The 19,577-nt window shown below is 34.1% G+C and overlaps 1 protein-coding gene across 3 annotated transcripts in view; it reads right to left on the minus strand.

Moving 5' to 3' along the window:
* l(3)80Fg (dnaJ homolog subfamily C member 16 l(3)80Fg) overlaps positions 1 to 19,577 on the minus strand; it is a 326,699-nt gene that overhangs the window by 99,576 nt on the left and 207,546 nt on the right. For all 3 annotated transcript variants that reach the window (XM_090394766.1, XM_090394767.1, XM_090394769.1), the window contains one exon: positions 6,063 to 6,140. In XM_090394766.1, coding sequence (XP_090250892.1) covers positions 6,063 to 6,140 — 78 coding nt within the window. The remainder of the gene's footprint in view (positions 1 to 6,062; positions 6,141 to 19,577) is intronic.

Genomic DNA, 19,577 nt, shown 5'->3' on the forward strand with positions numbered 1-19,577 from the left:
CAAGTATTTCAGTGTTTTGACTAATATCATTCTTATTTCATATAAATGTATTTGATTAACTCCCAAACCATACAAGCTTCACTTATTCTGTTATCTATTTCCACATTAATGAATTAAGATATGTACCGAGTGAGAAAGGACATTAGAGAAGAGATTGGTAGTTGGAGGAGTAAGAAGGAAAGCTGCAGTTGAGACAATCCAGCCTTCCAATGGAAGGATAAAAAGTAGTACTGCTGTATGGGGACTCTATAGTGAAAGATGAGAAAACAGAACAGGTGTCAAAATTATATCTGAGTGGAGCAACAATAGGTAGAATGACTGAGGCTATGGAGAGGAGAGGAAATGCAGAGGAGTTGACTGTGTTGGTTGGGACAAATGACTTGCAAAGAAGTGGGAATGAGGTAGTGCATGATTTGTGAGTGTTGCTAGACAGTAAAGTGAAAGAGTGAGTGAGTGAATTGTGTGTCAAAAAGGTATGACAGTAGAGCAGAGGAGAAGAGCAATGATTGTAAATAACATGATAGCCAGAATGTGCAGGAAAAAAGGAGTTCAGTTTGCTGATATGTGGGCTAAATTAAGGTAGGAGAGAGCTGTTTGCTACAGATGGTCTACATGGGTAGATTGCAGATGAGAGGTGAGGGGTGTGTGTGTGTGTGTGTGTGTAGCTGGTCTGTGAAATGAAAACTAGATGGTGGAACCATCAGTGATATACCAAAATTGGTATGAGATAAGGGACAAAGAAGACAAGATACGGATGCAGGGAGGACTCAATGAGACCAACAGAATATTACTTTAACAATGGGATAAGGAATAGTGAAAAGTAAAAGGAGAAAGCTACTGTGCTTATACACCAATACAAGGAGTATTAGAAATAAGGGTGCAGATTGTGGCCTTCATATAGTTAGTAGCCCACAAATCACTGGTGTCCGTGAGATATGGTTAACATGCTCAAAGGAATATAATATGATGGTTATATCATCATCATCATCAAATTCCTGCCATGTACCCTCAAGGGGTGTACAGGATATGACAGTACTACATGAAAAAAATTACATCATTACTAACTTCCTATCTACAATTTTCCTCCAAATCAGTCTGTTACTTGTCAAGACTCCAACATTATCAGATCTTATATTTCAATCGTCTAAGGCACTTTGTACCGTATCAATCCACCTATATCTTGGTCTTCCTCTGGGTCGTTTTCCTGCCAACCTGGCAGAGAACACTTGTTTTGCTAATCTTTCCTCTCCCATTCTATTTAAGTGACCATACCATCTGAGATTAGCTCTGCTAACGCATTCCTGGATGCTGACAATGTCAAGTTCTTTCCTAATATCCTCATTTTTAATATGATATTGCCATTGATGCCATCTGTTCATGCCTCTAATCTTTCTCAGGACTCTCATATCTGTGGTCTCTAGTCTTTGGTCAAGTGTTTTACTTCTGACCCAGCTCTCAGATCCATAAGTTAAAATTGGTTTGAACACAGTCTTGTATACAGCTAATTTAGTGTTCCGACTAATTTCTTTCTTATTCCATATGAATTTATTCAATTGACTTCCCACGATACCAGCTTTGCTGATTCTGTTGTCTATTTCTATATTTAGTTTACCATCTTCAGTAAAAATTGTGCCTAAGTAGCTGAAATGTTTTACTTGTTCCACAGGTTCTCCATTCACAACACAGTTGACATTTTCAATGATTCTGCCTATTTTCATTGTCTTTGTCTTTTTATTGCTGACCATACCATATTTATTACAACAGCTATTCAATTTAGTCAGAGAATCTTGCAGACTTGTAGCGGATTTATTTAGAAGTATAACATCATCCGCATAAAGCAAAGAGCTGACATTAACATCTCCAATTTTGATATCAGGTTTAATACCACATTCCTTCATAATGTGATCCATATAGATAATGAATAACAGAGGGGATAATGTACATCCTTGTCTCACACCAGATTTAACATTAAACCATCTTCCTGTACTTCCTTCAATTCTAACTGCTGACTCACAACTCAAATAAAGACTAAGTATTGCTTGATATAAAGCCCCATTGACACCATATAACTGCAGCGTATTGAATAGCTTCTCTCTTGGCACCTTGTCATATGCCTTTTCCAAATCAACAAAACTTAAATACAGATCTTTGTTATATTCCCATGCTTTCTCGACTATTTGTCGTAAAGTGAAGATCTGATCCTGACAGCCTCTATTTGGCCTGAATCCAGCTTGTTCTTCACCAAGCTTTTCTTCCACAATTCTTCTCAACCGTTTCTCAAGTATACTTGCATAGATCTTGCCAGGAACACTCAGTAGGGAAATACCTCTGTAATTCTCACATTCAGTTTTATTTCCCTTTTTATATATGGGTACTATGAGAGCTCTACTCCAATCATCGGGAATTCGTCCCTCTGTCCAGGCTTTCTGAACTATGCAGTGCAGCCACTGTAAGACTCTTATACCACCATACTTCATCATTTCTGGTCGAATATCATCTACTCCTGCTGCCTTTCCACATTTCAAGCCTTTGATGGCTTTTTCTACTTCAAGTATGGATATGTATTCCTGACTGCATGCCTGGTCAGTGTTTTTTTATCACTGTGCTGTCAAAACTGCTAAATGAAACAAGCACTGCTTGTTTCATTTAGCAGTTTTTCAAAGTAATTACTCCATACTTCAAGGATATCTTTTTCTCCTGTTTTCATTTCACCTTTATCATCTCTAATTCCTTTTACAGCACTCTTTCCTCCATTCCTAAGCTTCTTCAACAACCTCCAGAATATTTTGCCACCTTCTTGATATTTATTTTCTATATTCTTGCCAAAGTCCTCCCATGACTTTTGTTTAGCTAGTTTTACACACTATTTAGCTTTCTTACATTTGTCTCTGTATTCTGTAAGAGTAAAAGCTGACTTATTTGCCAGGAACTTTTGATATGCTTTCTTCTTTTCCTTCACTGCCTCTTTAACTTCCTGTGTCCACCAGGGAGTTCTGATTTTTTTATCCTTGCACACAACCTCACCACATGCCTCTCTGGCAGAATCAATCAATGTTTCCTTCAGAGTTTGCCACTGAATCTCCAAGGTTTGATTCCTGTTCTCAAACTCTTTCATTTTCTTTTCAATAATATTTCTGTATTTTAGTCTACAGTTCACATCTGAGAGCTGCTCAACTTTTATTCGCTTTAAAACTTTCTTACATGTTATTCTTTTCAATATGAAATTCAATTTTATCCTGCTCAAGACTAAATAGTGATCACTTCCAATTTCAAATCCTCTGTACACTCTGGTGTCCTGCACCAGGGAGAAAACATCACTATCAACAATAACATAGTCAATGAGACTTTTCTTATTCCTAGCCTCTTCTCTCCATGTGAATTTGTGCACATTTTTATGTTGGAACATGGTGTTAGTAATGACCAGTCCATGTCCTGAGCAGAAATCCAACAGATATTTGCCATTATCATTAGCTTTGCTCTTTTCTCCAAATTTTCCCAAAATATTTTTGTATGTCTCACAATCATTTCCTACTCTACTATTTAGATCCCCAACAAGGACCAACTTTTCCTTTTTCATTGTGTCAGTTGCTTTTTCTAAAGCCTCAAAAAATTCCTCCACTTCTACCTTAGTAGAACCTTCTGTGGGACCATAGGCACAAATAAGTCTCATTGTCCAGTTCCCCATTCTCATATTTGCCCACATTACTCTACTTGAGACTGACTGCCATTCAAGAAGATTAGCCTCGTATTTTGTGTTGAATACTATGGCTACTCCTTTTCCTTGATTGTCATTGCCTGAATATAACATTTTGTATTTATGATGGTTATATTATATTATATATGATGGTTATATTATATAGTTAATGGTTACAGCATTTTTCAAAAGATAGAAAAGAGAAGGTAGATTATAACTGTTGACTTCAGAAGAGGTATATCTTCTCAATGTGGAACTTGAAGAAAGCAATAATGATAATGGCTTTGAGGCTATTTAGTATGATGATGAGTCGCCCAAACTTTAGATGTTTGGTGGGATGTTGCTACAGGTCAGGAAATGCAGAGGCAGATGATTCTGAAATCACAGAGAGGAGACTGTGTGAAAATGGAGAGTAATAAAAAGGTGATAATAATGGGTGACTTTAACTATGGAAATGGAAAATAATCAACTTAAGTCAAGTAGCTTGCACTACTTAAGTAGCTAAGGCAACTCGGGGTTCCTGAGGACTATATTCTCATAAGCTCTCAGGTTAACTTATGAAACTTTCATACTTTCTACAAACATTCAGCTTTGAAATAATGTTGGATCTAATATCCACTTTGCCTATGTAATTTTACATTGCCAAAATGAAGCTGTCAGGCTCTTTCTTTTAATAATAGACAATTCATAAATCTTGAACTGTGTGTCGTTCTGAGCAGTTCTCGGTTATCAGATCAACTGTCATAGTATCTCAGTACTTGTGTTCAAGTAATCCTTATTTTACTAATAATGGCCCCAAAATGCAAGAGTAGTGATGCTGGCAATTCAGATATGCCAAAGAGAAGCCGCAAAGTAATTCCTTTTAAGTGAAAAGGTGACTTTGCAAAATAATAAATAATAAAAAGAAATGTATACTGAGGTTGCTAAGATTCCATTCACATTCATATAACTTTTATTACTGTATGATGTTATAATTGTTCTATTTTATTATTAGTTACTGCTGTTAATCATTTACTGTGCCTAATTTATAAATTAAACTTTATCATAGGTATGTATGTATGTATGTATAGAAAAACACATAGCATATATATATAGTTCGGTACTATCTGCGGTTTCAGGTATCCACGGGGTATCTTGGAACATTTCCCCCATGTATAAGGGGAGGACTACAGTAATGCATTTTTTTTTTTTTAAATATGCAAAAATCATGCACGCAAACTGAAACAATTTTAACATTCTATTTTCAGTTCTAATTTTTGCTTGCACATCTCAGGAGTCCATTTGCTAAAATAATTAACTATCTCCATATTATATTAAGTTTTAATCTTTAAAACAATATTTAAGAGGTCTACTTTATATCTTATGATAATTACTCCCCATTGAAAGAAAATCCCTTCTGATAAATCTATACATCTCTGTTTTGCATTTAACTTTCTTCCATATTTACTTTAAAAACTTCTTCATTCTGAAAATAAAAAACATTCCTTTCATGTTCACAGCTGTTTGTACGAGATGCACTGATTCAAGTATGTTCATGCAAGCATGTCTCTCTCTCTCTCTCTCTCTCTCGACTGTCAATTAAACTAAAGAAGTCCTCCTTCAGTGGGTATGACAAACGACATGTGAAATAAATTGTCAGGTAATAAAAATAGTCTTAATATATAGTTTGAGTCCATTAAAGAAAAGATGGCAAGCTCTTGATATCTGTAGATAGAAATTACTCAACTTCTTAAACGTGAAACTGTTTACTCCACATGTTAGGAATAATTCGTATTATGAAAACATCAACATAATTTAGCAATACTTGATAAAACAAACTTAAATAATATGGGTTTTTAAATAACAACAATAATTTCAACTAAATGTTACAAAAATATTCTATTACAATAAATATGGTCCTCATTGAAAGATAAAGTGGAATTATTTATTATGCAAAATTAAAACTAAATCATGGAATCATTACAATGAATGGGGAAAAGATTAATGCATCTAATTAATGGAAAGAGATTAAGAGATAATTATCTCTTAATCTCTTTTTAATATATGTCATTTAAAATAATTTTGGAAGTAATTATTAAAAGATAACGTGATGTATCAGAATGATAATCATCAGATAATCCACAGTTGCTTCAACTTATATGTGTAATTTAAAATCTTCAAATTTGAAATTATTTGCAGAATTATACATGCTTATTAGAGTTAAACCAGAAATCAGGTAAATTGCAAGTTTATTTAATTCTAAAATACGTAATTTAAATTCTTCAATCCAGGTTAGTTGAAGTAGGATATACATGACCTAAAATTCACAAAAATAAATATGCAAATAACTGAAGAGGAGCAGGGGAAAAAAGGCATATACAAAACATACTTTGCTTTATTACCTATCCCAGGCAGCTGTTTTCCTTCACGTCTATACTTTTCTTGTATGTTCTGCTCTTCTAGTTGCCTGGAGTTAATAAATAGCAAAGTCTCATGTAAACAAGAATTTACAATACTCTTACACTGCAATATAAAAAAAAAGCATTTTTACAAGCACTACTTCACAGAAGTGACAAATCTTTGAATAATTATTCTGCTTTATAATAAATTTAGTTTAATCCTTTATCCAAGTGTGAGCAAACAAAGTTTGCGCCTGAAAGTATCTTCAGGACTGGGTTAAGGTGGTACACACCAGGGCAACTCGTTGCAAAGGTGGAGCAAGCTACCAACACTCCTATCTCAGTATCTCCTATAATGCAAAACACATCTCCTTGCGGATATGTCTAATGTTATGCATTAAGGGAAGGGCCACTACCCAGACTAGTTTCGACCTTTATTGAGGTCTCTTCAGTGGGAGCCAGGCCCAAGTGGAGATATCAAGCAGAAGCATTAGCAGGTCATCTCTACCTATAGGAATTGCCAATTGGTGTGCCACCCTTTTTTAATAATTTACTCTGGATTTAGAGAAAGATGTTGAAAGTTTATTTTTCACTTGGTTAGAGTATAATAAATTTAGTTTAATCCTTTATCCAAGTGTGAGCAAACAAAGTTTGCGCCTGAAAGTATCTTCAGGACTGGGTTAAGGTGGTACACACCAGGGCAACTCATTCCTATAGGTAGAGATGACCTGCTAATGCTACTGCTTGATATCTCCACTTGGGCCTGGCTCCCACTGAAGAGACCTCAATAAAGGTCGAAACTAGTCTGGGTAGTGGCCCTTCCCTTAATGCATAACATTAGACATATCCGCAAGGAGATGTGTTTTGCATTATAGGAGATACTGAGATAGGAGTGTTGGTAGCTTGCTCCACCTTTGCAACGAGTTGCCCTGGTGTGTACCACCTTAACCCAGTCCTGAAGATACTTTCAGGTGCAAACTTTGTTTGCTCACACTTGGATAAAGGATTAAACTAAATTTATTGTACTCTAACCAAGTGAAAAATAAACTTTCAAAATTATTCTGCTTGTTTACTGATTTAACTATCTCATTTTCTTTATATATATATATATATATATATATAGGTACAAAAAAGCAGAGAATGTCTATTTAAAATTATTGCAGTAGTATGAAATAAACTAATCTATAGTTGATTAAATTTTTTGGTAACACCAACACAGAAAATACTACTGAGATAAATCAGTAACATGGTTCTAATAACATTTATATTCACACTAGCATGTACTAATATTTCAGCCATTATGGGCTAGTGATGTAGAATACATAGCCTCTATAGTCCGAACACAAAGCGAGAGCTCTCTTTGGCAGACTGCCAAGAAGAGTCAATTCATGTTGAAGGGGAGAAAGAAATAAGGTTATGTACGAATTGGTCACTAACATGCAAAATCACATGCTTTATACGTAAAATTTTTCAACTGTTATACAGACAAAATAGTTACCACTTTAAAAACTACAATGATCATAAAAGAGAAGTTAATTTTCCGATGTGTAATAATAAACACTCATCCCACAATACGGAATGATTACCCTATTATCGGAATGGATTCTCCTTCTTTTGACATGCGCAGAAGTGTCGAAAGGTCTCATATCTATGGGTGTATACTATACCAGTCAAGTCAACCCAGACTTCTCAAGATGTGGCCTGTTTCTACCAAAGGGGCTGGGATGTCAGTGAGTACTCTCATTATTTAATAGTTGGAGGAAATGATAACTAGTCCTACTAGGTGGTTCAGATTTTCACAGCTCCAGTTAATGCCTTGCTTACTGGGACCTGAAGTGGCTGCTGCCATACTTGGTTCCTAGAGCAAGGGGTCTGGCTTCTTTCCTCCAGTCTTTCAACATGCAGTGTGAGTGATACCTTAAAGTATGTCAAATGCAATGTAGAGATCCAGTACCTTCTCCATCTTGGGTATAGTAGCAAAGCAGTTCCACAGGCCAGTCACCAGATAGTAATACATTTTGAAGGCTTCCTGATCAACTAATGCAGAATCTTGTTGCCATCTACAATGCCAGATCATGCCTGGATGGAGGCTATGTAATGGTACGGAACAGGTACCATTACACAGCTACATTGTGGCATGTAATCTGGATGCTCTCTATATGGGCAATGGGTCTAAGATTCTATATCCTCTAGCTATAAATGTTCTTCTGCTTTTTCTACCTCTGACATGCAAACATTTAAGAAAGCCTCAATGGATATAGTGTTACTGTGGTTAAATTAAACACAAAACTTCTTCCAAGAAATCCCCCCCACCCCAAAGTAAAAATCTCATAAAAAAATGTCTTCCACAACATTCATGGTATGAACACAAAACTAAATGACGTGCATCATTACATGCAGACATCTAAACCTGATCTCCTGTTTTTGACTGAACCCTCGAATCTCTTCCACACCAACCACAACTCACAGCAAAAAGTTTAGTTATCAAATCCTGTCATCATGTGCACGAATTTGAGAACAGGCAGCAAAGTATGTGATATCAGATTTCTATACTGAAATCCAAGCACACAAGCAAGATCCTTGCTTGTAAGATCAAGTGTAATTCTCTTCTATTCTTAAAATTCAATCTTAAACTTCCACAATAATTAAGTAAATTGAGTCTTCACACCTCCTTAAAAAAACAGGAAACAGTTTAACATTACTAAGATATATCAAAAGAAATATATACTGTTCTGAACCTTAACAACAGTAACTTATCTTAAGAACTAAAATGATTAATTAAATAAATCACATCTTATATGGAATGAAATATATGACAACTAAAAAGGACATTATGTTTCCTAACTGCATCTGGATTTCTCTAACAAAAGTTGGAATAAAAAAAAATGTTTCATTATGTCTTCAGTGGAAACAGTTCTTTATCTTCAAAACTACTTTTCACTTACAGAAGTCTTGAAAATAATCGTAGATTTCCTACAATTTCCTATTCATAGTAAGAGAGATGAAAAGTTCAGACTTGAACAATAAAATGTTTAATTTGAATACTCGTATGCTCCTACTTTAATACTGTGTAGAAAATTCATATAAAACATTCCTTCTTTCTACTTCAGGACTCAACTTTTTATCTTCTTCCTATCTGAAGGATCTCCTAGGAAAAATGACCTAACAACACTTCGATTTCTACTTGCTGTACTATTTTTCTGAAACAGCCATTAAATTGTTACTGTTCAAATAGAATATTTAATAAATATTTCTCTAATTTCCGAAGTTCCTTACAGAGCTGTTATTCCAGTTACTTTTGTAACATAATAGCCAAAATCTTGAATATGAAAGACTGCTAATAACAGAACTTTTTCTGACTCACTGCAAAAATTCTTCACGATCTCTCCATATCTGCATCTCTTTTATAGCTCTGTTGACTGTTTACTAGTCACTGTATGCTGTTTACTCATGCATGCTCCAATGCACGTTACATTTCCAGGTTCCACTTCAATTGTAAAATGAGAGAAACTGCTACCATTATGAATCCTAATGCAAACGTGTTTGAAAGCAGTAAAATTTCACACTTTCAGTAAATTTAGTAAGTCTTTTTAACTTATATATTTTGAAAAGACACAAACATTAAATTGTAACTCTTATTTTGGATACACTAACTTACAAGTAAATCTTCTACTACAATCATTTCATTAAAAATTAACACTGCACATAAACACAACATATGAACAATGCGCTACCGTACAAATGAAAAATCAAAATTAATTTGTGCTTTTCTCATAATATAAATGCTGTAATAAAAGCAACTGATAATATGAAATAATATTTAAGTTTACATTTAATTAAAAATTCTGCTTCCATTGTGTGCATAGGGCATCATGAAGGTGGGCTATATGCTAGGCAAATGGTGGTCTGCATGCCCCTATCACCATACCATTGGAGAGAATGTCAGATGGGCCAGGCTCCACATCAACTGGAGCCAAGACAATGAGGTTGGTACTGTTTACAGACGAGTCCTGATTTACTTTATAAAGTGATACCAGGCAAGCTCTGATCTGGAGAGACCCAGAGACACATTACCATCCCTTCTAATATCTGTGAAAGGGGACCCACCTTACCAAAAGATTGATGAATTTAAGAGTTTTCCAAGAGCAATAGTTTTCATTACTAACTGAGCTTCTGAACACCATTTACAAACAGTATGAAACATTGTTGTGAGTGCTGTATTGCTGTGAGGAGGCAGTGTGGTGGTTTGGGAAGACATCTCATTGGGTGGATGCATTGACCTTTATTCACAAGGTCTTACACCCATATGTTTATTCTTATGTGAGTGCAGTAGGGAGGACATTTATCCTACAAGACAATTATGCTTGTCCTCATCACGCAAAGCTCGTGGATCAATATCTTCAGGAGAGACTATCGTACGAACAGATTGGCCAGCCAGGTCACTTGACCTTAATCTGATTGAGCATGTCTAGGATGCTCTAGATATGTGTGCTGCTGCTCTTGACCCACCTCACCAAAACCTTGATGAATTTAGGAGTTTTCCAAGAGCAATAATTTTCATTACCGAGCTTCTGAACACTATTTACAAACAATATGAAACATTGTTGTGAGTGCTATTGCTGTGAGGATTGACCACAGTCCTTACTGAGGCACTTTAACAATCTCATTTTAACTTCTTGTCAAAATGAGATTGTTAAAGTGTACACATCTGTCATGTACCCATTTGTTACTGATTTATACTCTTTATTTACAATTTTTTGGGTGTTTCTTTCACATTTTATATCATGCTGCTTGTTACTGAATTGCATACAAAGTTATCATACAATCTGAGTTATTCTGATTTTTCTCTTTGTTCCTTAATTTATAGAAACCAGTGTAAAAAATTATCTGTTCTCACTGACCTCAAACCCTAATCACTTTTGCTGATAACATTCTCCACTCACTTTACTCATATGATAAATCGTGCAGTTCTCAAACTCTCAAGCTACAAGTTAATTTACAATAAGTACTCTAAACACTGATCTTCGCATCATCCTGAAATGGAGCAACAACAACAACAAGATTGCAGAAAGGTTTTCTAGGTTTTCTTGCAAAAGATATTTCTTCTTCTCCACTTACATTTGATAATGTATAAGAGCAAATCTCTTAACAGTCAAGAGCAGATCTTCCCTCTTAAATAATACCCCTTTCTTAACTGATAATGCCAACATACTATTTTCAGTTAAGAAAGGGGGTATTACTATTACTTAGAACTACAGGACAAGTGATTTTGATAAGCTTAGGAGGCAGCTTGAAACAATGTGATGGCATAATAATTTGCAAGCGAAGTGAGTATGTTAAAACAGTGCATGGGACATGGTTAAGGGATATCTGAAGGAAGTTATACCCAAACTATATACCTAAAGTTAGGAAGGCAAATCAGATAGAAGTAAAACTGACATTGTACAGTAAAGCTGTATCATGAAAATGTAAAGGTGGTGTAAATGCATCACCTTTACATTTTCATTTAAATCAGCTAGTGAAACAAGATGGCTGGGAAATTATCTAAAGGAAATTATCGAAACTGTATATGGCATGCTAATGTGAAGGTTTTCAGTTAAATTTTATTTGCAAAATTATTATTTCTGAAGTGTCTTAATGATATAGAAAATCCAAAAATGCAATGCTGATTTCCAGTTATTTATATATAAATCTTTTTGGTTTTGAAAATTTGCTTTACATAAATGATTTGGTTCCTGGACTGAATGGCTGTGTTAAAAACAGGAGTTACTGTGTATTTTCTGCAATAAAAATTTGAAAGATATCAAGGACAATGTACTTAATTACATACTGTGTTTGGCACTACAATAAAAACTCCAGTTGTCTCCAAATAATAAAACTGTCACTAAATATAGTTAATATAGAAACAAGTTAATATAGAAACAATATAAATATAGAAACAAGAAACGGAAAATCACCTGGAGAAGATAAGCTAGGTTCAGAACTATATAAATACGCAGGAACAAGATTCAAAGGAAGACTCTTATTATTTTTAAATAAAATTTACTCAACTGGTATCCCCCCAATAGAATGGAAAAAAAGCAATTGTGATTCCTATCTTTAAGAAAGGTAATAGAGATGACCCTAAAAACTATAGAGGTATCAGTATACTAAATTCATGTTACAAAATATACAGCAGAATCTTAAATAACAACTAATGGAATATTCCGAAAACTTTATTCTAGAGGTACAAAATGGATTTAGAAAAGGACGATCATGTATAGACCCAGCCTTCTGCCTAAAATTAATAATAGAGAAAAGAAGAGAACATAATTTAGAAACACATATTGCATTTATTGACTTTGAAAAAGCATTTGACAAAGTTAAAAGAAACATATTATTTAACATATTAAAAGAAAGACAAATACCAAATAATATCCTAAAAGCTGTCACAAGTATATATGAAAATAATCAAATACAAATAAGATTAAATCATGAGCTATCATATACAAGAGAGATAAACCAAGGGGTCCGACAGGGATGTCCCCTCTCAGCAACTCTTTTTAATATCTACTTAAATGAAATAATAATAAAATGGAGTAAAAATTTACATCAAGGAATTAAACTTTCACCTACAGTTAACTTAAACACTCTCCTCTTTGCAGACGACCAAATAATAATTACAAATTCTGAAGATAACTTACAGAAAGCTATTTTAAATCTAAATGAGATATCCAAAGATTATGGTATGATAATATCAACGGAAAAATCAAAAACTATGGCCTTTAAAGGACAAGATCCAGCAAGAACTAAAATAGTATTAGATAACAAGATCTTAGAACAGGTGAATTCATTTAACTACCTAGGATGTATGATCACTTATGAAAATGAAAAAGATATAAACATAAAAATTGCAAAATATTTAAAAATAACAGGAGTAATTAACTCTATATTTAAACCAAACCTAGTTCAAAAACAAACCAGGCTAAAAGTATACAACACATTAGCCCTACCGGTCTTAATGTATGGAAGAGAAATCTGGACAATAAAACAAAAAGACAAACAAAGATTAACAACAGCAGATATGAAGTTTATGAGAAAAACTGCAAAGTATACCCTATTTGATCACAAAAGAAACGAAGATATTATGAAAGAATTAAACCAAGAACCAGTAATTGAAAAAAAGTAAAAAATATAAACATATAAACATAGATGGATGGAACACGTTCAAAGAATGAAAACAGAAAGATTACCAAAACAAGCCTTAAAGTACAAGCCATTAGGAAAAAGAAAACCAGGACGTCCTCTTAAACGATTCAACGATGACTTCTAAGGCCGGAACAGGCCATACTAGGCCTAAATCCTTGATACGTATGATGATGACTAAATATAGTGCAAAAACACTAACTGTCTCTGTACTATATTTAATGATAACAGTCAAGGATGGTCAGAAGTTTTGTCTGGACTGGTGTAAACATAATGGAATTTTTAATCCATGTAAATAAATCGTGGAATGAATTTATTAACTATGTTAATTCGAAAAGTGTTAATTCATGTTAATTCAAAACCGCATTACTAAATTCGTATTACTAAAAATACATTATATATATTTGGTAATGCTGGATTGAGAAGTGAGAGTTGTCAAAAGTGTTCCACCTTAGACAACCCCCCCCCCCCCCAATCAGGGTAAACATGATTATGGGGTTAATTAGACAGTAAGACTTATTCGTGCCTATGGTCCCACAGAAGATTCTGTTATGCAGAAGTGGAGAAACCCCAGTTTCCAATCCTAAACCTAAATCCAATCCTCATCTTCTCATGGTACAGCCACATTAATAAATATCTACCTGGATAATGAACAAATGTGGATGGGAGGCAATCAGGGATTTGGGTTGACCAAACTGTATTCTGTATTAGCTTAAACCAAAACAAATGATGGTACATGATAAAATTCATGCTAGCATCAGCATGCATTTAAAGATGGACTGTTTTCATCAGGAAATAAGGACAAACAGTGAAAAGTCAACAACTAGAAAAAACTCCAACTCAATTCAAAACAATACCATCAGTGTAAGAAGTATCAATGGAAAAGAAGTGGAATTTAAAGAAAAATTAGAGAAGTATCATATTGGTATTACTGAAACAAAGAAGAAAAAAACAGGCGTGAATCTTTTAAATAACAAATGCAAGATGTTATATTCAGGCAATAGTGATCAGGGAAAAGGTGGAGTAGCTGTAGTATTCAACACAAAACACAAATATAATCTACTTGAATGGCAAGCAATATCAAGTAGAGTGATGTGGGTAAATATCAGAATGGGTTTATCAGACAGTGAGACTTATCTGTGCCTGTGGTCTCACAGAAGATTCTGTTAAGGTAGAGATAGAGAAATATTTTTTAAATCATGAGAAAATAGCTGACATAACATGCTAAAACTGTCAGGAGCTTTGACTAAGGGACCTAAAAATATCAGAATAGTCATTTAGAAAAGTGAATGGGCAAATGAACCTGGAATTGGAATCCAAGAGTCAACCATTGTGACCAGTTCCTGCACAACAACCAACTAATTAAACCAGAGCAAGATTTTGAATCAAGAAAGCAATAATCAGAACAGAATCAATAAGAGCAATAAATAGAAATTGAAGATCATCCAGTTTGGCTACACATTAGTATGCAGGGAAAAATCTTGGCGTCATTTTCAGTAATGTGCTAAATGGAACACAATACTGAAAGTGGGTGATTGAAGGTAAATGGGAATTTACCTTCATGCAACCATTGTGACCAGTAACTTTTACTTGTAACTCAGATAAAATCTGAGTTACAAGTAAACAAAACATCCACAGAATATTTGGAAAAAGAACTAAGCAAAACTTAAGGATATTGAGAGGATGGTGAGGATTATCTTATATTCTGGTGGGTAGTGGGCAATAATTCACATTAGATCCTGATAGTCAAATATCCTCTGTATTTCTTCTGGCTTGATTTAGTGGAACTGAACAAGGAAAGAAACACAATATTCACAATAAAGCTCTCTAAAGTAAAAAAAAATATACTGTATAAGTATCTGACTGCAGCAAATGGATCTTGAATAATAAATAATCAAAGGGATCAGAGTAATTATCAGAATTTCATGAGTGATAAAGACAGCAAACGAGCATAACAAAATGATAGAAGGAAATTGTCAGCCAGAGCAGATTCTAGTTTCGGATTCTCTGTGATGGAAAGAGTGATTGATTTGTGATTTTATGGCACAAGGAAAGAAAGGTCATACTGTACCAGGACAGAGGCATGAGTAGTAAACAGCACATTAATAAATAAATACTTATGAGGAGATAAATTAGTGAATAAGATAAAATGTATGTACAAAGTGTGAAGTATTTGCATATTAATGGTATTAATAAATAGTTATCTATACAAGATATAAAAATAAATAAAAAAAGTATTATTATTATAAAGGTATCAATCCTACAAAATTCCTTTAATAACTTAAATGCTTCTATCATGTCTTCATTTTCGCCTATCAGCTAATTTTTGAAGCCTACAGACAGTCAATCTATTCTCCCACAATCTCTGCCATTCGCCAATATCTCCTACATCAGTTCTTCATCCCCACATCTGAACTTCAGTAGTCCAGATGTGGCCTTACTGAAGCTGTATAGAGATGAACAATATTCTCACTATCCCTGCTTTTTAGTGTGTTCTTCTTCAATAACCATGCAATCTTAGGTGCTGTTTTGGTTACCTTTGCAATATGCCTGCTAAACTTCAACTCCCTGTCCACAATCACACCAAGTCCCTGGCGTCATCAGTTTCAAGCAGTTTAGTTCTCCCTCGATGAGTCTTTGGACTCCTTGGAGGTGTCATGTAATAATAATAATATAGTACACAGCTTGAGATCTCATCCCAAACTGCATCCATCACTTTACACTTGGCTACATTAAACTGGCAGTCATATTTGCTAGTGTATTTAAGTCTTCCTCCAGGATCTTTGCATCATCTTCATTTACCACTGCTTTTCCCAGTTTGGCATCATCAGAAAACAACTGAATATTTCTTGTTAAATCATTTCCTAAATCACTGATAGACGAATTAAACAACAGAGGACCAAGTACTAAGCCGTGTGGAACACCACTGGACTAACTCCACAGTAGGAAATGATTATCAGACATAAGAATGTTTTGAGAAAACTTGGAGAAAAGAGCAAAATTAATAATAATGGTAAGTACCTGCTAGATTTCTGCTCAGGACATAGACTGGTTATTACTAACACCATGTTCGAACATAAAAATGTACACAAATTTACATGGACAGATGATGCAAGGAATAAAAAAAAAATCTCATTGACTGTGTTATTGTCGATAGCGATGTTTTCTCACTGATTCAGAACACAAGAGTATGCAGAGGATTTGAAAGAGAAAGTGATCACCATTTAGTGATCACTTTCTATCACTAAATCACCATTTAGTGTTGAGCAAGATAAATCTGAACTTCATATCGAAAAGAAAGGTGTGTAAGAATGTTATGAACCGAATCAAAGTTGAACAGCTATCAGATGTGAACTATAGACTCAAATACACATTATACAAGAAAAACTGAAAGAGTTTGAAAACAGGAACCAAATTTTGGAAATCAATATCAAATCAAAATCAAATCCTTAGGAAAACTTTGACTGATTCACCCAGAGAGGCATGTGGTGAGGTAATCTGCAAGGATAGAAAAATCAGAACTCCATGGTGGACTCAGGAAGTTAAACAGGCAGTCAAGAAAAAGAAGAAAGAATACTGAAAGTTTCTGGCAAGTAAGTCACCTCATGCTCTTAGAGAATACAGAGCAAAAACATAAGAAAGCAACGAGCTGTGTAAAATTAAAACAAAAGTCATGGAAAGACTTTGGTAAGAACATTGAAAATAAATACCAGAAAGGTGGTAAAATATTCTGGAGACTATTGAAAACTGAGAATAAAGATATTCTAGAGGAATATCTTTATTCTCAGTTTTAGATAACCCTTGTATAATACAGATGTTAGGTTCCATAGAAATGCCGTGTTATGTAAATCACGTTATGCAAGCCTCAGATCACATAGAAAAAAGTTGGGTTATGTTCTGAATTCTTTTTTTTTTTTTAATTATATAAACAACAATGACATATCCAACAAAAAATAAATATTTTTATTTAATTCAGATAATTCATGTAAGTTAAGAAAACATAAACTATGAAACAAAATACATAGTATAAACTTATAAAAATATAAATTGTACGTAAACTTCAAAATTCTCATTGCATACTTTGGCTGGTTTAGTTATCAAGAAGTCAGTAATGCATTGCTTAAGCAAAATAAAATAAAGTGCATAATTTAATTGTCATCACTGTCTTCAAAACGAACATTCCATAGGTGTTCTCTATTTACGAGTGGCCAGACGTCATCATCATCACTTGAAATCTCTTGGACATCATTTGTATAATTCTCATTGCATACTTTGGCTGGTTTAGTTATCAAGAAGTCAGTAATAAGACCATGCTTACCACTATGCTGCAATTTTTTATTAAGTCCATTATATGGAGCTAAACAAATATCCAATTGTCTCGTGAATTTTACGGAGCGCTCCATTGAGGGATCATTATCCATAAAATAACTTCCTAACTTTCTTGCCAAGTCCAATCCTTCTGCTAATTTCTTTAAACTGAATTCTTTAACGGATTCATCACAATCAGAATCTTCGGCAGAACTTTCCCTGCTATTTGGTTCGACGTCATCTATTAATTGTACCAGTTCCTCCTAATTTAAATCTATTTCTCCATCAATTAATTGACTAATTTCGTTTTCAACCATATCGCAAAAGCCCTCTAAGTGGCTATTACTATAAAAATAAATTTTTTACATAAAAAAGTATTACATATTGTATGTAACTCACCAGAAAATAAAGTGCTCAGCTTGAGATTAACACACATGATTTTTAATGCGCTTTCCTGACAGAAAAGGAAGACAATTTTCAACAATAAACAATTTATACGGTAAACAATTGATACACATGCGTGCTAAAGGGTATTTCCTCTAATATAAACTCGCTACTTATAACTATGCGTGATATGGGCAGACGCAAATTTAACAAAGATAAAATTTGATTTTTAAGTCACACGGGTAAAAAAAAAAAAAGAAAAGATAAAGGGTTAGTACAATTTGTAGACCATGTTTTTATCAAAACCGCATTGTATAAGTACCGCATTATACGAGGGTTATATCGAAACCGCGTTGTATAAGTACTGCGTTATACGAGGGCTACCTGTACTCTAAAAGACTGCTAAATGAAATGAGCAGTGACAGCATGGTGGCAGAAAACACTCAAAAGGAATGCCATCTTCTTCTTCTTCTGCAGCTTTTCCCACTCAAGTAGGGTCGCTGTTTGTGGTGAGTCTCCTCCACAACTTCCTGTCTTGGGCTGTAGCCACATCCGTAAAGGAATGCCATCTGGAATATATTATTATCTGAGATATATAGGGAGTCAAGGACTCATCCAGGGAAGTTATAAATCACCCAAACCAGCTGTCATACCTTCCTTTAAATTCATTCACCCTAGATGCACTCACTACCCCGAAGGAAAACTATTCCACTTACTCAAAGCTCTGGAAGAGAAAAACTTAGTTCATATCCCTTTCTTGACTGCAAACAATCTTAACTACCAATAATACTCCCTTGTTCTCTCCCCACCTTCCATATAACAAAAAATTTCTTCCCGTGATGTCTTAATGTGAGCACTCATTAATTGAACAATTTCATTAGCTTCCAATTAAATTCAATATATTTCGATTTTATTTCATCATCGAAGATTTCCTAATTATATGGGATACATCATTGAAGAAACTGGGGGTGTTTAATCAGGTCATTCTGACACAAAGATAAAATAAATTAACCAGACTAGTTTCACCACCAATAATGTATGTTCTTCAGGGTACAAATATAAATGTAAGGCTAGCAATTGTTATAAAAAATAAAAAATAAAAAAAAAAACCCATTAAATTCCTGCCATGTACCCTCAAGGGGGGTGTATTACATAAGATCAAATTCATTTATTTTATACAGCACCTTTTTCTGGGTTGTTATAAAGTTCACATTTAGAAATACAGTGGTATCTCGCTAATCTGAACTAATAAAAACCGTGCATGTTCGGATTATCGAAAAGTTCGGATTAGTGAATTTTCCTCCAAGAGGGAATAATAACTAGCGTTTCAGAAAAAAATAATCATTCTAATGGTACATGAATTTAATTCTGTAAATAAATGAAGTAACTGATAGAAAAAAAAAGCTACTGTACTGTAATGTAAAACAAAAAAAATAATACATTACACAAGTTTATTTTAGTAAAAAAATTAAATTTGTATGTACCTTATTGTTGAGGATTCTGATTTAATAAAATTGCATAGTTTAGTACATAACTTAATTTGCATAAAAAATATCACTTTCTTGTACACAACACAAAAAAGTTTTACAAAATAATACAAAAAAAGTTTATTTCTTTGTAAAAAAAGT

The sequence above is a fragment of the Typopeltis vanoorti genome, chromosome 6 (assembly GCF_054136105.1).
Source record: "Typopeltis vanoorti isolate ZY-2024b chromosome 6, IOZ_Tvanoo_1.0, whole genome shotgun sequence".
NCBI classification, from domain to species: domain Eukaryota; kingdom Metazoa; phylum Arthropoda; class Arachnida; order Uropygi; family Thelyphonidae; genus Typopeltis; species Typopeltis vanoorti.